This window comes from Mastigoproctus giganteus, chromosome 4 (assembly GCF_048544385.1).
Source record: "Mastigoproctus giganteus isolate SK-2022 chromosome 4, ASM4854438v1, whole genome shotgun sequence".
Classification (NCBI taxonomy): Eukaryota; Metazoa; Arthropoda; class Arachnida; order Uropygi; family Thelyphonidae; genus Mastigoproctus; species Mastigoproctus giganteus.
The window spans coordinates 169017297-169033851 of record NC_143578.1 but is presented as its reverse complement, the minus strand read 5'-3'; the positions used below and the strand labels follow the sequence as shown (position 1 = coordinate 169033851).

The 16555-nt window shown below is 39.0% G+C and overlaps 1 protein-coding gene across 1 annotated transcript in view; it reads right to left on the bottom strand.

The window, feature by feature from the left end:
• Positions 1-16555, bottom strand: part of LOC150087185 (nose resistant to fluoxetine protein 6-like) — a 170653-nt gene that overhangs the window by 97504 nt on the left and 56594 nt on the right. Inside the window, exons 6-8 of the mRNA XM_090372400.1 lie at positions 16264-16434; positions 8723-8816; positions 7076-7160 (exon numbers count right to left, since the gene is read on the bottom strand). Coding sequence (XP_090228526.1) covers positions 7076-7160; positions 8723-8816; positions 16264-16434 — 350 coding nt within the window. The remainder of the gene's footprint in view (positions 1-7075; positions 7161-8722; positions 8817-16263; positions 16435-16555) is intronic.

Here is a 16555-nt window from a genome sequence, read left to right as displayed (position 1 = left end):
GTACTTGGATTTCAGGAAAGCTTTTGATTATGTTGCACATTGGAGACTGCTGTACAAATTGGAGAGATAAGGCATTAAGGGTAAGTTTCTACAATGGATAAAGGGATGGTTAAGTGGGAGACGACAGAGAGTGGTAGTTAATGGACAGTGCTTTTCTTGGACAACTGTTATTAGTGGAGTTCCCCAGGGTTTGATGTTGGGCCCACTGTTGTTTTGTCTATTTATCAACGATATTGATGAAGGTATATCAGGTTTAATACCCAAGTTTGCAAATGATACAAAGATTGGCAGGGTTCTTAACGACAATAAGGACAGTATGCTACTTTAACTGCACCTGAAAATTTGGGCAAATGGGTTGAGAAGTGGCAACTGAAGTTTAACATTGACAAATGCAAAGTACTGCATATTAGTAGCAATAACCGAAGAGAAACGTACCAACTGTGTGGTACTACACTCAGTGAAGTGGAAAGTGAAAATGACCCCGGAGTAATTGCGCAATCTAATATCAAGTTTGCTGGGCAGTGCAGACGGGCTACCAGGGTAGGTCATGGAGTCTTGTCAATGATATATAGGAATTTTGCTAGCAGGGACAGGGAGATGATTATCTCGTTATGCAAGGCAATGGTCAGATCACACCTAGAGTACTGTGTATAGGTCTGGAGGCCTCATTTTAGGAAGGATATAGAGTTCCTAAAACGACTACAAAGAAGGGCAACAAGATTGGTGAGGGAAACAAAGGGTTGCTCTTACCAAGAAAGGCTTAAGTTCTGGAACTTGCAGCGCTTGGAGAGTAGTGCCTGCGAGATGATTTGATTGAGGTGTATAAGGCCCTGAATGACTTGAGCAAGCTGAATGCTGATGTGATTCTTCCTCTTGCTCAGATTAAGAACCTGAGGGGGCACAGATTCAAGTTGAGGAAAGACAGTTGTAGAATAGATGTGCGAAAATTTGTCTTCACGTAGAACGCAAGCAGTCAAGAATTCACGTAGAACGCAAGCAGTCTCTTATCTGGAACGAACAGGAATATGCAACTGAAGCGTCTCGATGGCTATGAATGCATAGAAAGCAGTTAACCAGTGCGAAATTTAACCCATCGCATACCGAGAAGTTGCACTGGTCAACTGCTTTCTGTGTGTTCATAACCAGTGAGAAGCTTCAGCTGCACGTCGCTGCTGGGTTCAGGTAAGCGGCTACCTGCGTTCTACGAGTACGCATAAGAATCACTTTCAACTCTGCCAGTCTGCCAGCAGCCGCAAGCAGAGTAGAATCACTTTCACCTCTGCCTCCAGCAGCTGCTAATCTGTTAGTCTGATAAACCGAGTCTAGTATTTTTCTGACCCGCCTAACATTATCTCGATAGCATCAGAAAATATTCCTACATCCTTTCTTTTAAGTCTATTTCATCCCTGTGAATCAAGTCTTTCCTGTAAACACGCACAAAACTGAAGTTTAATTAATTAACAATTACTTAATGTTTCATACAAATAAATAAATAAAAACTTACCTCCATATTCGATGTAAAATATACTGAGGAATACTAAAAGCCTTTTTCTTAATTATTACATGATTTGTCACCGAGTAGCTTATAACGACACCACTAAAATTGAAGGAAAGGGAATGAATTATTACATGTTCTCAAACAAATATCTATGGAATGCAGAATAACGAAATTAGTATTAATATTATTTGTGGAATATGAAAAATAAAGCATGGGAGAGCAAATTTACACGCCATCAATGACAAATGATTATCCCCCCCCCCCTCATTTGTGCATTCCTCTTCTAGCAATCCCTCGAATCCTAAATTTTGTTAAGACTATCCACTACCACAGCACCAGATGGAAGGTATTTCCTAATAATACGTTAACCTCTGGATGAAAGCAAGTTTTCGCACATGTATTCTGAAACCGTCCGTTTTCAATTTATGTCCTGTTATGCACGTTGTCCAAAGAAGAGTTCGAATACTATCGTTATTAGGTTTACTCAATCCATTTAAACCTTTAAGCACTTAAATTAATTTCCCTCACAGGTCCTTTCTTTTTAGGCCATCTTATTAGTGCAGACACTAATAGGATGGCCAAAAAAGGGAGGCCTGTATATTTTGCCTTTCTTTACATGGGTGGTTGATTAAATTCCCTATGGGAGTAATCAGTTCACTGTAATTTACCATTTCAATTAACCCTTATTCTAGTTGCCTCCTGGGCTTTCGCCCATATGAAACTACTTGTCAGCTATGAATTGTATCTGAACCTCTTTCAAAGGTTAGCATGTTATTCATGTTAATAAAAATCACAAGCCATCTCAGTAACTGCATGTCTACACCCATTTCTGTCCATTGTATAGTCTTGTATATCATCACAAAGAGCAAGGGCGGAACCAAGCCATCTCAGTAACTCCAATAAAAATTAACCATATGACATGAACGATCATTTAGCTTCTCGGCTGGGACGGCGTCTCCATCTTCACTACAAGGAGATGGGTCGCATTATCCAGCGAACTGTACCTGGCGTCCGAAGAAGCCTTTCACAAAACCGAGAAACCTGCTGAATACAATTTTATCAATACACAGTTTCAACAAAGTGGACTGAGAGAGAGAGAGAGAGAGAGAGAGCCAGCGCATCCCACCGAAATTTGAGTAATAAGGACAATCGAGCAAAATGCGAAGGCAGTTTGCTCGATTGTCCGGCTCTCCTGGAGGAACCTCGACTTCAAGCCATATCCAGTGGGGATTTAGCAGACAACCAAGCGGAAAATGGAGCCAAGGCCTTCGCCGTCTTACGGTATGATTAGAGGGAATATAGGCGTATAAATGACGACCCTCCTCAGAATTGGCCCATTGATTTTGCCATATGGCCTTCAGTTCATCATTGACTTTCCCCACTCATGTGTTAACTTCGAGGCAACATCCTCTGGTCCAACCGGGCACGACCAGACGCTGAAAGCCAGTAGAGGAAACCCTCTCTTCAAGAATACCTCAGGCAGGCCTGGGCTACCAGCTGACCAGCTAGAATTTTACTGGCTAATACACATTGTGCATCGGTATCACTGTTCTACAAACCTTAGCATGCCGACAAGAGCAGACCTCTGTGCAGAGAGAAGGATCTGTCAAACATGAGGGTTTTCAACTCTCCCTTCACAAGCTCCGGCCGCGTATGTCAGGATTGGGACAAAAAATGTTGTTGTACAGGAGGTGCAAGGCCCTCCGTTAATTTTCCAATCCAAATAGGGAACGGCGTCCACCTGAAGCGTTCCCTCAGCAACACAGCCATTTGACCTTTGCTCAGAAACCTGTAGCTTACTCTGTGAGACTCATGATAATAGTCGGGCTAAACAGGCTTGCGCCCGCTTCTCAAATCCCTGCGGGAGTCTAATACCCATTTCCATAGGGCTCTGTCAAAGACTTAGCCCTATGGTGAGCCTCTCTCCACAGATCTTGTCTGGTCTATGTAGGATATTCTAACAGTCACTTGCCTTTGTTGTAAATAGTCCTTCAGATGCAGTAGAGATTCCTGTGGCAAAGGAAACCTCTAGCCCTGCGGTGGACACTGGCCCCAGCACAGAGCATCGAACACCCCCTGAAAATCCGTGAACAAGCTTAGGAAAAATGACCAAGATGTTCATTGGACCAGTTTATCACTCTCAACACGGCATCCTCCGCCAAGGAGCTACTCTTAAAGCCACACTGGTAGTGCGATGACAAACCCAGGCCTCATAGTGAAACACCAATCACTCCAAGGAAAGTCGCTCAAGAAACACTCTCAATACTGGGAGTAATTCAATATGCCGATATCAATATGGCTCGTTCATGGGACTCTCAGGGCTGTTGATGATAATTCTCGGCACCACCCTCTTCCAGATCAGAGTGTAAAATTCCTCTGCAAGACAGGAATTTAAAAAGTCAGACAGCACATCAGGAAACGCCTAGTGCACCTACTTAATATTGGCTGCTACCATAAGATATAGTCCTGGAGCCTTTCCCACTTTTGATGCCTGCACAGCAAGCTGAAGCTCAGCGGGAGTGAAAGGGGAGACCCGCTTACATCATTATTGCATATTTCATTGGTTATCACAGTCTGCGAGTGCTCAATATCATTCGATGTTTCTTTGTATAACAACTTTGTAATATCACTGAGACAGATTCATTGCAGCCCTGGACTGTACTCACTGTTGACTTTAAATCATTGCGCTGTTTTTTTTATCGGTTATTAGTCTATACACGGAGGACCAAGGATTAGCAGATCCCTTGTTCTCCACGAAGTTTTGCCAGGCGGCTCTCTTCGCTTCAGCAATCCTCCTATAATAAGTGTCCCAGATCTGTTGATAACATCTCTTTAGGTGTTGCAAATTACAAGAGATAAAATTCATTCTCACTTTTTGAAGACGGTTTCTTGTTTGCTGTACTTGTCTTTAAGTCTGGTGACCACCACAGAACTATCCGTTGAAGACACCGTCGTTTCCTATGGGTAACTGCACAGACTCGTTGCACTCTTGTCACTCATTGTCACAAATTCTGCCTTCTTCTAAGCAGAAAACGATGGCCACGGTTCACAATTTTGAAAGGAAAGCCACACCGAAGTGAAGAAACCCTTCTAATTTAAATTCTTTGTCAGATACTTTGTAGTATCGACTCTTGTTCTGGTTCTTACATCAACCATCATGTCAGAGGTAGACTCTGTGGTCACTAGTGGACATGGCCCCATGTACCTTCCAGTTCTTTACATATAAATAAATCTTTATTTGTCCTACCAAAATAAAAAAAAAGAGCGTTACATTGGTGAGTGACAAATTCCCTTCACGTCAGTAAATGCCAGGGAATTTACATATAATACAATGTAAAGGAATAAAAAATAGAGTGATTAGATTTACACTGCATTTCTGTCTAGAGTCCTTACAGTTAACATACAAATTGCTCAGTGTAACAACACCACTACTGAACACGCTATCGGCGTGGTACACTTGTTCACATAAGCACACCATTGAGTACACACAATTGTTCAAAAAAAACGCACAGAACTTTGAGATAAGTTGTGGATTTATTCCAACGCCATAGCTGGTATGAACCTATAGGCCATCTTCACTGTGTTGTCTTTCATCCTCAGGGATTTCGTGCCTCTTAAGGAAAATGGCGGGATATGTGAAACACAAAACTCCCAGAAGCACTGTCATAATCTTCATTGTAGTTATCAGTCATTTCCAGGCAATGATGTCTGAAAAACGCTGTAGTTTCAGCTGTTCAGCAAGCTGAGTGGTCCTTAACTGATGGGGGAGATTGTGTTTACTTTTGGCACACTTCAGCAGCCAGAATTCAGTTGCATATATTCTCCTAATGTGGGTAGGGGTGGCTGAAGCCCACAATTCAGCACCATACAATATGGCCGAATACACTGTTGTTCTTATATATCGTGCGGTTGTCGCAGTTTGTTTCACGTACAAGAGGTGTTGTTTGGTTGTCCAATGTAGATAGTTCATTCTCTTTACAAGCAAGTGAAATGAGGCGTGAACGTAAGTTTAGTATCAAATGTTATTCCCAGATTTCTATAAGTTGTCACAATTAGGATAGGCATACCATTTAGTTTTGGCTTGTAAGAGCGTAGGTGATTTTTTTTCAGACAGTAGACCAGTATAGCCTTCGGAGAATTTAGGGCTAGGCCAAATTTATCTAATAACTCCATAACCTTATGATTAATCTGGTCACACAATGCAATATTAGACATGAACGGTTGGACGGTCGTTAAAATCTTAATGCCATTTGTGTTCGTGTGTATATCGTCTCTGCCTAAGCAGAATGGGATCGTTATTGCGGTAAAGAGAAGTCAGGATAAGACGCCACCTTGTAGAACTCCTTCATAGACTTGTCGTTGGAGGATCTGACTCTCTGTATGAAAATAAATGGACCAACAAGTATTTAGGGACTGCAAGCATTTCAGCAATGTTCCTTTAATTTGGAAAGCGTGTTGCAGTAGGGCATGTACATTCAGGCTATCGAAGGTGGCCTTTATATCAGCATATATTATTGCAACTTCATTTCCGGCTTGAAAAGCGTTCAGTATCGCTGTTTTCAATGTAAGGAGGTTCGTAATTGTTGATTAATTAGATATTGAATATTAAATTTGTTCAGGCTCACGGGCCAGGATCTGATCCATCAACTTTGGCAGTAGAGCATTCTCCAATATTTTCAAGGTTGATAATGCAGTCGCTATAGGCTCGTTAGTGCTCCTTGAGGTTTAGCGTTTGTAATTTTTGAAATATCTCACCAGAGAACCGATACTTCATGTTACGTCAATGTAAGATTCCTCTGCCAAGGAGGAGAAAGTGGGGAGCTGATCCGGATCGTTCGGTACCATCATCCCCGAGGAGGTTAGGAGCTCTTCAAGCTCCTCTCTTCCTCTCCAAATGCTAGATCTGGAATTTGAATCCATTCCCACAATGATATTAGCCGAACCCAGCGTGTGCAGTACCCGCTCCGGATATTGTGTGAAGGCCTCTATACACTGTAAAGGTTTACTGTAAAGCGATATAGCAAAGTAAATGGTGCCCAGAGGCTCCACAACTTCAGCACACACACACACATGTGAATCACACAATGATGTGATCGCGATAATCGCACGGTACGGGTTAGATATCAATATTACTGCGTATGGGCTCTCCGAAGCCTCTACCACCCTGTACCGCTTCGGGTAGCCAACAGCATGGCCACGAAGTCTCCAGGGATCTTGCAACAACACCAGGTCAGCCTTTGTCCCCTCAATGGCAAGTGCCAACTGCGAGGCTATAGTCCGCGCCCTCTGTGCACTGATCTGCATGATTGTTACTGAGAAGAGACCATATAGTCATTTTTTTAAACTTGGCACTCCAGTCAGCTTCTCTTTCAACCTCTCCACCTATATAGAATACAGTACAAATGCTTTATATAATATGTAAAACATAACACGGTAGGGTAAAATAATACAATACATATGCGTATGAACCAAATCGCATCATTTAAAGGAGATGTCCATGTCATTAAAGTCATTGCATCACAAGGAGATGCATCAGTTCCAGATGAACTAAGGAATGGATCACAAAAGGAGACGTACCAGTTCCAAGTGAAATAAGGAATGCCCACAAGGAGATGCACCACCTAATGGAGTCACTGCGGCAGAAGGAAATGAAATGCTACAACTAAAGATAATAAAAGGAATGCATCGCAAGTAGATGCATTCCTTATATTATCTTTAGTTGCACATAGAGAAGCAGCAGTCGGAGATGATGACTGATGAGCAGATACGCCAATTTCAGATGCAGAAGGTGCAGTCCAGCGAAGCCATTTCCGCACAAGGAGATGCCTTTAATAGGCTACATACCACAAGAAGACGTGCCGTGTGTTATGTACGGCGGAATATAAGCGTCAGTTCAACTCCGTATGCGGTAAACTGTGATGAATACAGAACACTGTAAAATTATCAGATATGAGTATGATAATAGATATGTGTATCTTGTCATTGTTGTTTCTGGCCACTAGGCTACTAGGTAGCCGGGTTCACCAGGATGGCTACTCTCTACTATCCGTCCCTGCCACGAGGCAGTGGGTCACAACAATACACGTACTGTCAAAGTTAGTGACAGGTAAGAATCCCACATTCACTGGAGGAAAAATCAATTGCAATGGATGCAGCAGATCGCGTACCACTGGGAGCCCAAACCGATGGATGGTAACAGAAAAGAAATTTAAAAAAAGTAAATAAATAAAAATAAAGTAATAAATACATAGAAATAAGTAAAAAGATTTAAATTCACAAAAAGTAAAAAAAGAAACAAACAAAAAAAACACATCAGAATACTGAAAAGGGAAGTGAGTACAGAACACCTGAAAGATTTAATCGCTAGTCGTCGTGTAGTCCAATCAGGGATTTGCAATCAGCAGTCTAGTTGTTGGAGAAATCAGGTGGCAAAGCCTGCTAACCGATTTTGTATAATAAAATTTCAGGTAGGCTGCCAGGCCGACATATGGCAGAACAGAAGACTCAGTCGGGTTGATATCAGAATCACACAAAGAAGGGAACAACACGTATAGTCAACGATGTCTGGTTCGTAGCTAAGGCGGGCAAAAACGTGTACGTGTACCTTTTCCACCCGGTGTGGGGAGGACGGTGATGATACCACTGTGCTACCGCGCAGACAGTAGATGAGGACCACCTGGATTGCCAACGTTGGGTGAGAAAATTCCAGCATTTCTCTTTTTCTATCTTTGGTAGGAAGATCTACCGGCGTCTAGCATTCGCTATTTTAGAGCAAGCTACTACTATGCAATAATTGACTGCATCACTGCTCATTGGGACAATAATCAGTATTAATATTGCTAGTATTCTGAGAATAAATAGTTAATTTATAATAATTATACTTAAATTATAACATAATTATAAATAATAACAGTGATTAAATTATAAAAAAAAAATTATAAACAATTTATAATTCTGCATGGAAGAAAGGAATTAATTCAAATGAAATAATTTCCTGTCGTGCAGGCCTGATGCAATGCAGAATTTGAGCTGATTACATGAACTCCATCTGGGAGGGGAAATTCAACTTATGACCAGTGTGCTTCATTATAAACCTGGATAACCTAAAGAAAAAATATTTTTCCTGTTTATTTTTCACGTTGTTTTCTTAGAATGTAGGAGAGAATTATATAATCAACAAATGAAAATGAAGTCATCGAGATTTAAATAAAAACACCAACTTACCTTATAAAGAGGAAGCTATCGACCGCAGTTTGTGCATTATTTACTGGCTGAAAGACAGGATTCCTCATATATTCCAAAACATTTTTCCCGTCCCCTAATTGAACGAGAGTAGGGCACTTTTAGTTATAAAGAGTTACAATAAAAAAAAAAACAAAACAAATATTTGTTTGACAACTGCGTCTAAAGAAATTCTAGTTCACATTTTAACGAGAGTGAAAACATAGTAATGAAAGACAAAGTTACATATAAGCTGGAATTCAAATTGGTATAAAAAAAATAAACTAATGTCAAGAAACAAATGCGGCGAAGACAAGGGTACTAAGTAAAATACAAAATTTATATAAGAGAAAGGAATCCTCGCCTTCAAGAATGCAAGCACATAACACTCCACCCAAAAGCAAAGTATCCTCGCCCCTCCCCAAAAACATGAGTGCTATTTTCAACGTAAATAAAGACAAAGAGTTCCCAAGCACCATCTATTCAACGGGACATCGGCAGTTTTGCTCTCCTAAAAGGATCAAATTTCCGTGGTCGATCTTTATCCAACCTGATGTCAATGGATGCTTCTATACGATCCAAATACAAAAAAATCTATTGAACAACTAAACTGCAAACGGAGAATACGACGTGGCCACCACTCTATACTGAAAACAGAAATACAACAACCAAAATGCTAATCTGAACTTCGATTCAGCCAATCGACATACCCAAACAAAATATGAAAATTGACGTTAATATTATATTAACGTCAATTTAAGTATAAGCAAAATTAACATAAATAAATAAAATAGTTAACGCAAACGGAATGACTGTTTAAATAAAAGTCTCCCGCTGCTAAGCGTTTCGAGTGGTCAATCGATTTCTCCGTGGTAGTATTAAAATTCTTGCGGATTATAGTTCTTCATGAATTTCTTTCGTACACATAACAACCTAAAATAAAAGTCAGCTATCTAGAAAGGAAATCCATCTTTTTTATTTTTATATGAGTGCTACCCGTACTAATTTACTGACCTATTAAAGTCCCTTGGTCACTCGCTGGAACTTCTGCCTCCTAGCGGAAGGACCATTAACTTGGCAGAAGTAAACCATTCTCCCAAGGTTGAAAGGAGAAAAAATGGATAAAATAATACAGCCCACTTTTGCATTTCTTGATCTAGAAATTTTTGAAGTGTAACATTAACTGCAAGCATCTGAACTGTAATATTAAATACAAATGCGAAAAGATAAAACATCAAAAAAAACTGTAATCATCATACCTTTCCCCTTTTCAAAAGTCTGCACATAGATAAACTTCTCTGTACACGCTCAAGCAACTCTATTTATATCCTTCCTAAAATGAGGCCTCCAGACCTGTATGCAGTAATCAAGGCGTTGCCTGCCCATTGCCTTATACAAAGGGATAATCACCTCCTTTTCCCTAGTAGCAAAATTCCTGTACATTATTAACAAAACCCTATAACCTGCTCTTGCAGCCTGTCTGCATTGCCCAGAAAACTTCATATCTGACTGCACAATTTCACCCAGGTCTTTTCATTTTCTACAACCCTAAGTGCAGTACCACTTAGGGTGGTAGATTTGTACCCATATGCAGTAATTTGCATTTGTCAATGTTAAACTTCAGTTTCCAGTTCTCAGCCCATCTGCCTAAATTTTCTAGATCCTGTTGCAGTGGTACACTTCTATTACTGTCATTAACAATCCTGCCAAACTTTGTATCATCTGCAAACTTCGACATTAAGCCCGATATACCTTCATCAATATCATTGATAAATATACAAAAGAACACCGAACCTTGGGTGACTACACTATTTACATTAGTCCATGAAGAATAGCGTCCATTGATTACCACTCTCTCACCTTTTTATCCATTGTAGTAGCTTACACTTAATACCATACTACTCCAATTTGTTCAGTAATCTTCCATGCGCAAGAGTGTCAAAAGCTTTCCTGAAATCCAAGTATATGATATCAAAATTATTTTTTTTGCATCCAGTTCCTTTGTGCATACAGTTCCAATCAAATTGGCCAGACACGACTTCCACTTAACAAACTCATGCTGTGTCCGAATTAGTACTGCAGTGTTGTTCAGATGATCCTGCAATGCATCTTTAACAAATGGCTTTATTATTTTCCCCAGAACTGAAGTTAAATTTACAGGTCTGTAATTACTCGTGTCACCCTTCGATTTCCCTTTGCGAATTCGGGATACATTTCACATATCCACTCCGTAGGAACTTCCCCTGAGCCCAAGGGTACTCTCCTAATTATGGCTAAGGGTTTGCTTACTTCCTTTGCCCCCTTCTTTAATATAACTGGATAGATCTCATCAAAAAAGGTGCCTTTTTTATGTTTCACTTCAACAATTTCTCCTCTACTTTGCCCTCAGTTATTACAAAATCATTTAGCACTTTGTTACTGTGTGATTAACGTCCGACATTATCCTCATGTGTGAATGTAGATGCAAAATACCCATTCTGTCTGATCCTGCTAACTGAGCAGGATCTTCAGCAGTCGAACACCATCGATATCAAGTGGGCCAATCTGATTCATCCCCTTTCTTCTCGAGTTTATGTAAAGAATTATTTTCTGTTTCTTAGCTTCTGTTGCCAAAGATTTCTCGTGATCTGCCTTCGCTTGCCTAACGTTCTTTGTCACTTCATTACAGACTAACTTATATCTGCCATAGGCTTCAGTGTCGTCTGATAATTTATATGCATCTTACGCATTTTCCTTCTCTGCCTCGAATCTCACTAGTTCGTCTCACATCCATTTCGGCCTAATATTTGAACAGTATTTCTTAGTCGGTATCATCATCAGCCATTTTCAATCCATTGCAGGATGAAAGCCTCTCCAGTACCTTTCCAGTTCCTTCTGTTTTGTGCAATGGCGATCCATTTACTACCCAAAAACTCATGAATTTCATTTGTCCATCTCCGTCGTTGTCTTCCAGATTTTCTTCTAGCTCCACTTGGGTACCATTATTTTATTTTCTTAGTCCATATGTCATCACGTTTTCGAGCTATGTGTCCTGCCCAAGACCATTTTAGTTCTGATAAGAATGTCCTTTACTTGAGTTTGCTGCCTAATGCATGTGTTTCTCTTCTTATCTAACAGCCTGATTCCTAATATAATTCTTTCATTTTTTGCTGTGTAGTTCTCAGCTTCTCTTCCATTCTCTTGCGGAGTGCCCAAGTTTCACTCCCATAAGTGATTGTGGGGAGTATACATTGGTTCATTATTTTACGTTTCAGACAAATTGGGATATTGCTCTTCAGTATGTGACTATTTCCTGAATGCTATCCATCCAAAATTTATTCTTCTCTTGACTTCCAGTCATTTATCATTATTACAGCTAATAACTTGTCCCAGATAAGTATATGACTCCACCTTTTCAATTACTGCTTTTTTAATCATTATGTCCCTTTCTGTGGCATATTTGTTCATCATTACTTTTGTTTTAGCCATATTCATCTTTAGTTGGTATAGTTCAGGCAAACTAAAGCAAATTTCCCTTTAACTTGGGCAAAATTGCTTCAGAACCGTTCTAAAGAGTTTCCAGCTCAGAAATCATTGCTGAATAACATATGCAAAATCGGACCACGGAACACCCCCAAAAATGGATTTCAAAATGGCGGACTGGCTGTTTCCTCCTAAATGCAAAAAGAAACTAATTCACGGCTCTATGGCGAATATATTTCGTTTATTTGTGAATTTTGTAAATTTGCTTTTTAATATTTAATAGAAGATTAAAATTATTGAATATTATTAAAATTATAATTATTAAAAATAAAAATTCAAAATATTAAAAATATATATTTAATAATTTTTAATATTTTGTGTAGTATTTATTAATATTTTGTATTCACATATTCTGCCAAAAGGTCAGACAAAGTATAAACCATAGGAGTTTTTTGCTGCCGTTGTGAGCCATGTCGATATACAAGTAGATCCTGCACTCCTCTTTCAGATAATGATGACTGTTGCCACTGGCGTTGACGTGAATCTTGAAGATGTCATGTATTATGAACTTTGTGCGTATCCTTCTGCATTATTCGAATCACGAAGCATGTTGAGGAAAGTCGACAAGTCTCAGTTAGCTCATAAAATATTGAAATACACTGAAAATTTACGCATGGAAGGAGCTGAAGAAATTCAGTGTACAGACCAGCATGTATTGGATGGTGGATCTCTACTATATCGTATTCCATGGCATAACAGTGAAATTTTTGAAAAAATTGCAATCTCCTATGCTGATTTCACTCTGAAAATCTATGGAAAAGCTACCATTGGTTTTGATGGCTACGGCGGGTCTCCTACGATCAAGAACACCGCCCACAGAAGATGCAGTACCAAGACAAGTAGAAATGTTAACCACAGTGCGGGCATGCAGTTTGTCGGCAAGAAGGAACACTTCTTGGCTAATGAAAACATTAAGCAAGCAGTGATTTCCCTTATAGGTGAGATCTTGAAGAAGCATGGCTGTACTGTGCACAATGCAAATGGATGCTGCAGTCTCATCATCAGAAAATACAAATACAACAACTATAGGGGAAGAAACCGACTTGCTGATTCTGCTTCTATACCATGCCAAGGACAGTGGTTTCAAGTTGTACTATCGCAGTGACATAAGAAGGGGACATTCCTGTGTATGATATTCTCAGCATTCAATCATTGTTGGGTAGTGACACTGCAAGTTGCTCATAAACTGATGAAGGTGGGTGAACTCCGTTCAGTTGCAAATACATTTTGTTCTGATTGTTGCCAACACTCAGATATTTAAGTCGCTGGAAGAAAGGCAATGCTTTTGTTGTATGGCTACAAAACATTGGAATACACAAACACTGCGTCATCGAATGTTAGTTGAAAAGGTAGCTGCAACTACATCATTTGTTACACCCGAGCTTTTGCCACCTACCGATTCGTCCACAAAGTACCACAGCTTTCGCATATGCTTTCAAATAAGACCCTGGAAGTTTTCAGAAGAGAGGATCAATGCAGAAGAGTGGGGTTGGTATGTAAAGAATAATTCCTACTACTCTATACTCTGCGACATGCCACCAGCTCCAGATTATCTACGCAACATGATCCGCTGTTCCTGCAAGACGAAATGTGATACTTCACAATGTAGATGCAAGCGTTACGGATTGTCCTGTTCAACTGCTTGTGGCGAGTGCCAAATCAGTGGTTGCAATAACGACCACCCCACTGCCAATAATAAATATGATGACAGTGATGAAGACGTTTAAGCTTGTCTTTGACTAAGTTGACTTCTGTAATGAACAGAACATGAAACAATTTTTGAAATAATCGTTTTCTTGATTTTAAAATTCTGTAAAATATTTTAATATCAAAATTTCATAACAAAAAATGGTTGTGTGGTATATTTTTGAAAGCTGTTTTTATTTGAAATATTTTAACTGTAAATAAACGCATTATCTCCCTCTACAAAGCATAAATTAGTTTCTTTTTGCGTTTATTAAGACACAGCCAGTCCGGCATTTTGAAATCAATTTTTGGGGGTGTTCCCGGGTTCCGATTTTGTCGAATTTTGGATATGTTATTCAGGAATGATTCCTGAGCTGGAAACTGTTTAGAAAGCTTCTGAAGCAATTTTTCCCAGGTCTAAATGCAAATAGCCTGGTCTAGTATGAAAAGCCTTAACACTGTTTGAAACCACTGTGGTTACCTTTACGAAAACAAAATCGCGTCCTTTTACTCTTGATGGTAGTTATATCTTTTAGTAAATCCCACATCAGTACACTGTGATCACTTCCACCTAGTGGTTCCTTTATCTAGAAATTCTTAATGCATGAAGAATCACTACTGATAATCAGTTCAAGAGTATTACTCCTTCTGGTTGAATCAGATTGAGAGTATTACTCCCTCTGGTTGCCCCTCGAGCATGTTGCTGTAGAAAACAATCCTCCAATAAATGCACAAAAGTCTTGCTAGAGTGCGAGTGACCAATGCACAAGTTCCAGTTAATATCTGGGAAGTTAAAATCCATCATTATAATACAGTCTGATTTACTGGCCCATTCGATTTCTATGTACACTTGTTCGTTGTACTCATCAGAGTAATTTGACCTATAAACATTCCTACTTTTATTTTGACTGTAGCTAAAAGGCGCATAATACGTGATAATAATTAAATCAGTTGTTCAAAGAATTACCTGTTTCAAAATTAGATGAAACAGACAATTCTCCCGGAATGCTGAAACAGAAAATAAGAAGAATATCCAAAAATATAAAATTGAGCTCAAACGAAGAAACGATTCTGTTATTTGTGAAATCAAAAATTGTGTTCTAGTGCAAATCAGTCTGAATGCTCACATACACTGGGTTTGAATCCCGTTAATAACGCAAGGAATTTTTACGGACTTTTTTTTAAGAATGTGACTGAGTTGGTTGGTTTTCAGCGTGGTTTTATCTCTCGGAAACAATGGTTTTTCGTCCAGCAAACCGACCGCAGCGCAGATTTATGCTCACAATAGCTTGACATCTTAGACGCTTTGAGCGCTTAACATATGTACACTCTCTTTTACTGCTCAGTCCTTTCTGACAATATGAACATCAGAACATCCCTTTATTATTTAGATAGATGAACATCTACATGATGAAGGGAACAGGCTTTTTTCACCCGTGTGGGGAGAACGGTGATTCTAACCACTGCGATACTCACAAAGACTTTATCTGAGAAGAGGATAGTCCTCTTTATTAAATAATATTTCAACAACAAAACATTCATTAGCAATTCTATAATTCTGAAGATTCTTCTATACTATCGTTCATACTGCTTGATAGTCATTGAGAGACATATGACTTCCTTTTATGAACACTATCAATTTAACTAACGAGCTTGCTAGAGTTCAGCTCTAGCAAGTGTATGAGCTTTTATATAAATGAGGGATTAACTTTTGGGTGATATTATCTGTTTAAAAGTAGCGCAATGTCATGTAAAATCTTTGAAAAGGCAAAGTTGTTCTGCTACGAGGATTAAGAGCACTGTACTTACTAAACAGTAAATTCTTCTGGATTCAAATGAATAAATAAATAAAACAGGACATTCATCCTAACCCCACTGATTCATTTTTCTTCTGTTAATCATTCTACCAATAAGAAACTCGTTTTTTAACGACTTCAACAGGAGCGTTCCATAATAAAAAAACGCGTTTTCTATTTTTTGTTCAGAAGAATTGTAAAATAAATTTTCGATATTTTCTGATGAGGGAATATGATCCCAACTGGATCATATTCTTGCCTATGCATGCTGTTACCTTTAGCGGTCTATTTAAAATGTTACGAACCTTTATTGCTCTAATTATACGTTATTAGGTTCCTAATGAATCACTTTACTCTTGCTTAATTCAACTAAGACTGTTGCCTTACTGCATTATTAAAATCTACGTCGTTTTGCACTTAATTTGCTTCCCAAATATGGCAGATAGAGCAGTTGTTCCTCGGAAAACTTTTAGGGTAAAATGGGATATACTATTATGATTACAGTAAGACATACCATTAGTATTTCCTTTTAATACTTACGTTTTGTGTTCATGCTTGTAAAAATATAAGTATGAGCAAATATGACCCATGTCATGCCAAGAAAGCGAATGCCGTCAAGACAGGAGAGTTGATGTGGAGGGGTTTTCGTGTTGAAGATCTTTCTTGTGTTTCTCGCCAATGAAAAACAAATCAGAATTCGTGCAAAGAGACCTAGAACAGTTTAAAAATATAGAAATTTACTGAATATAATATAACTATTATCCTATACTATTATATAATGATATGATTCCTTAGTTTTAATTTTTCAGTATTCATATTATTGTATAACTCG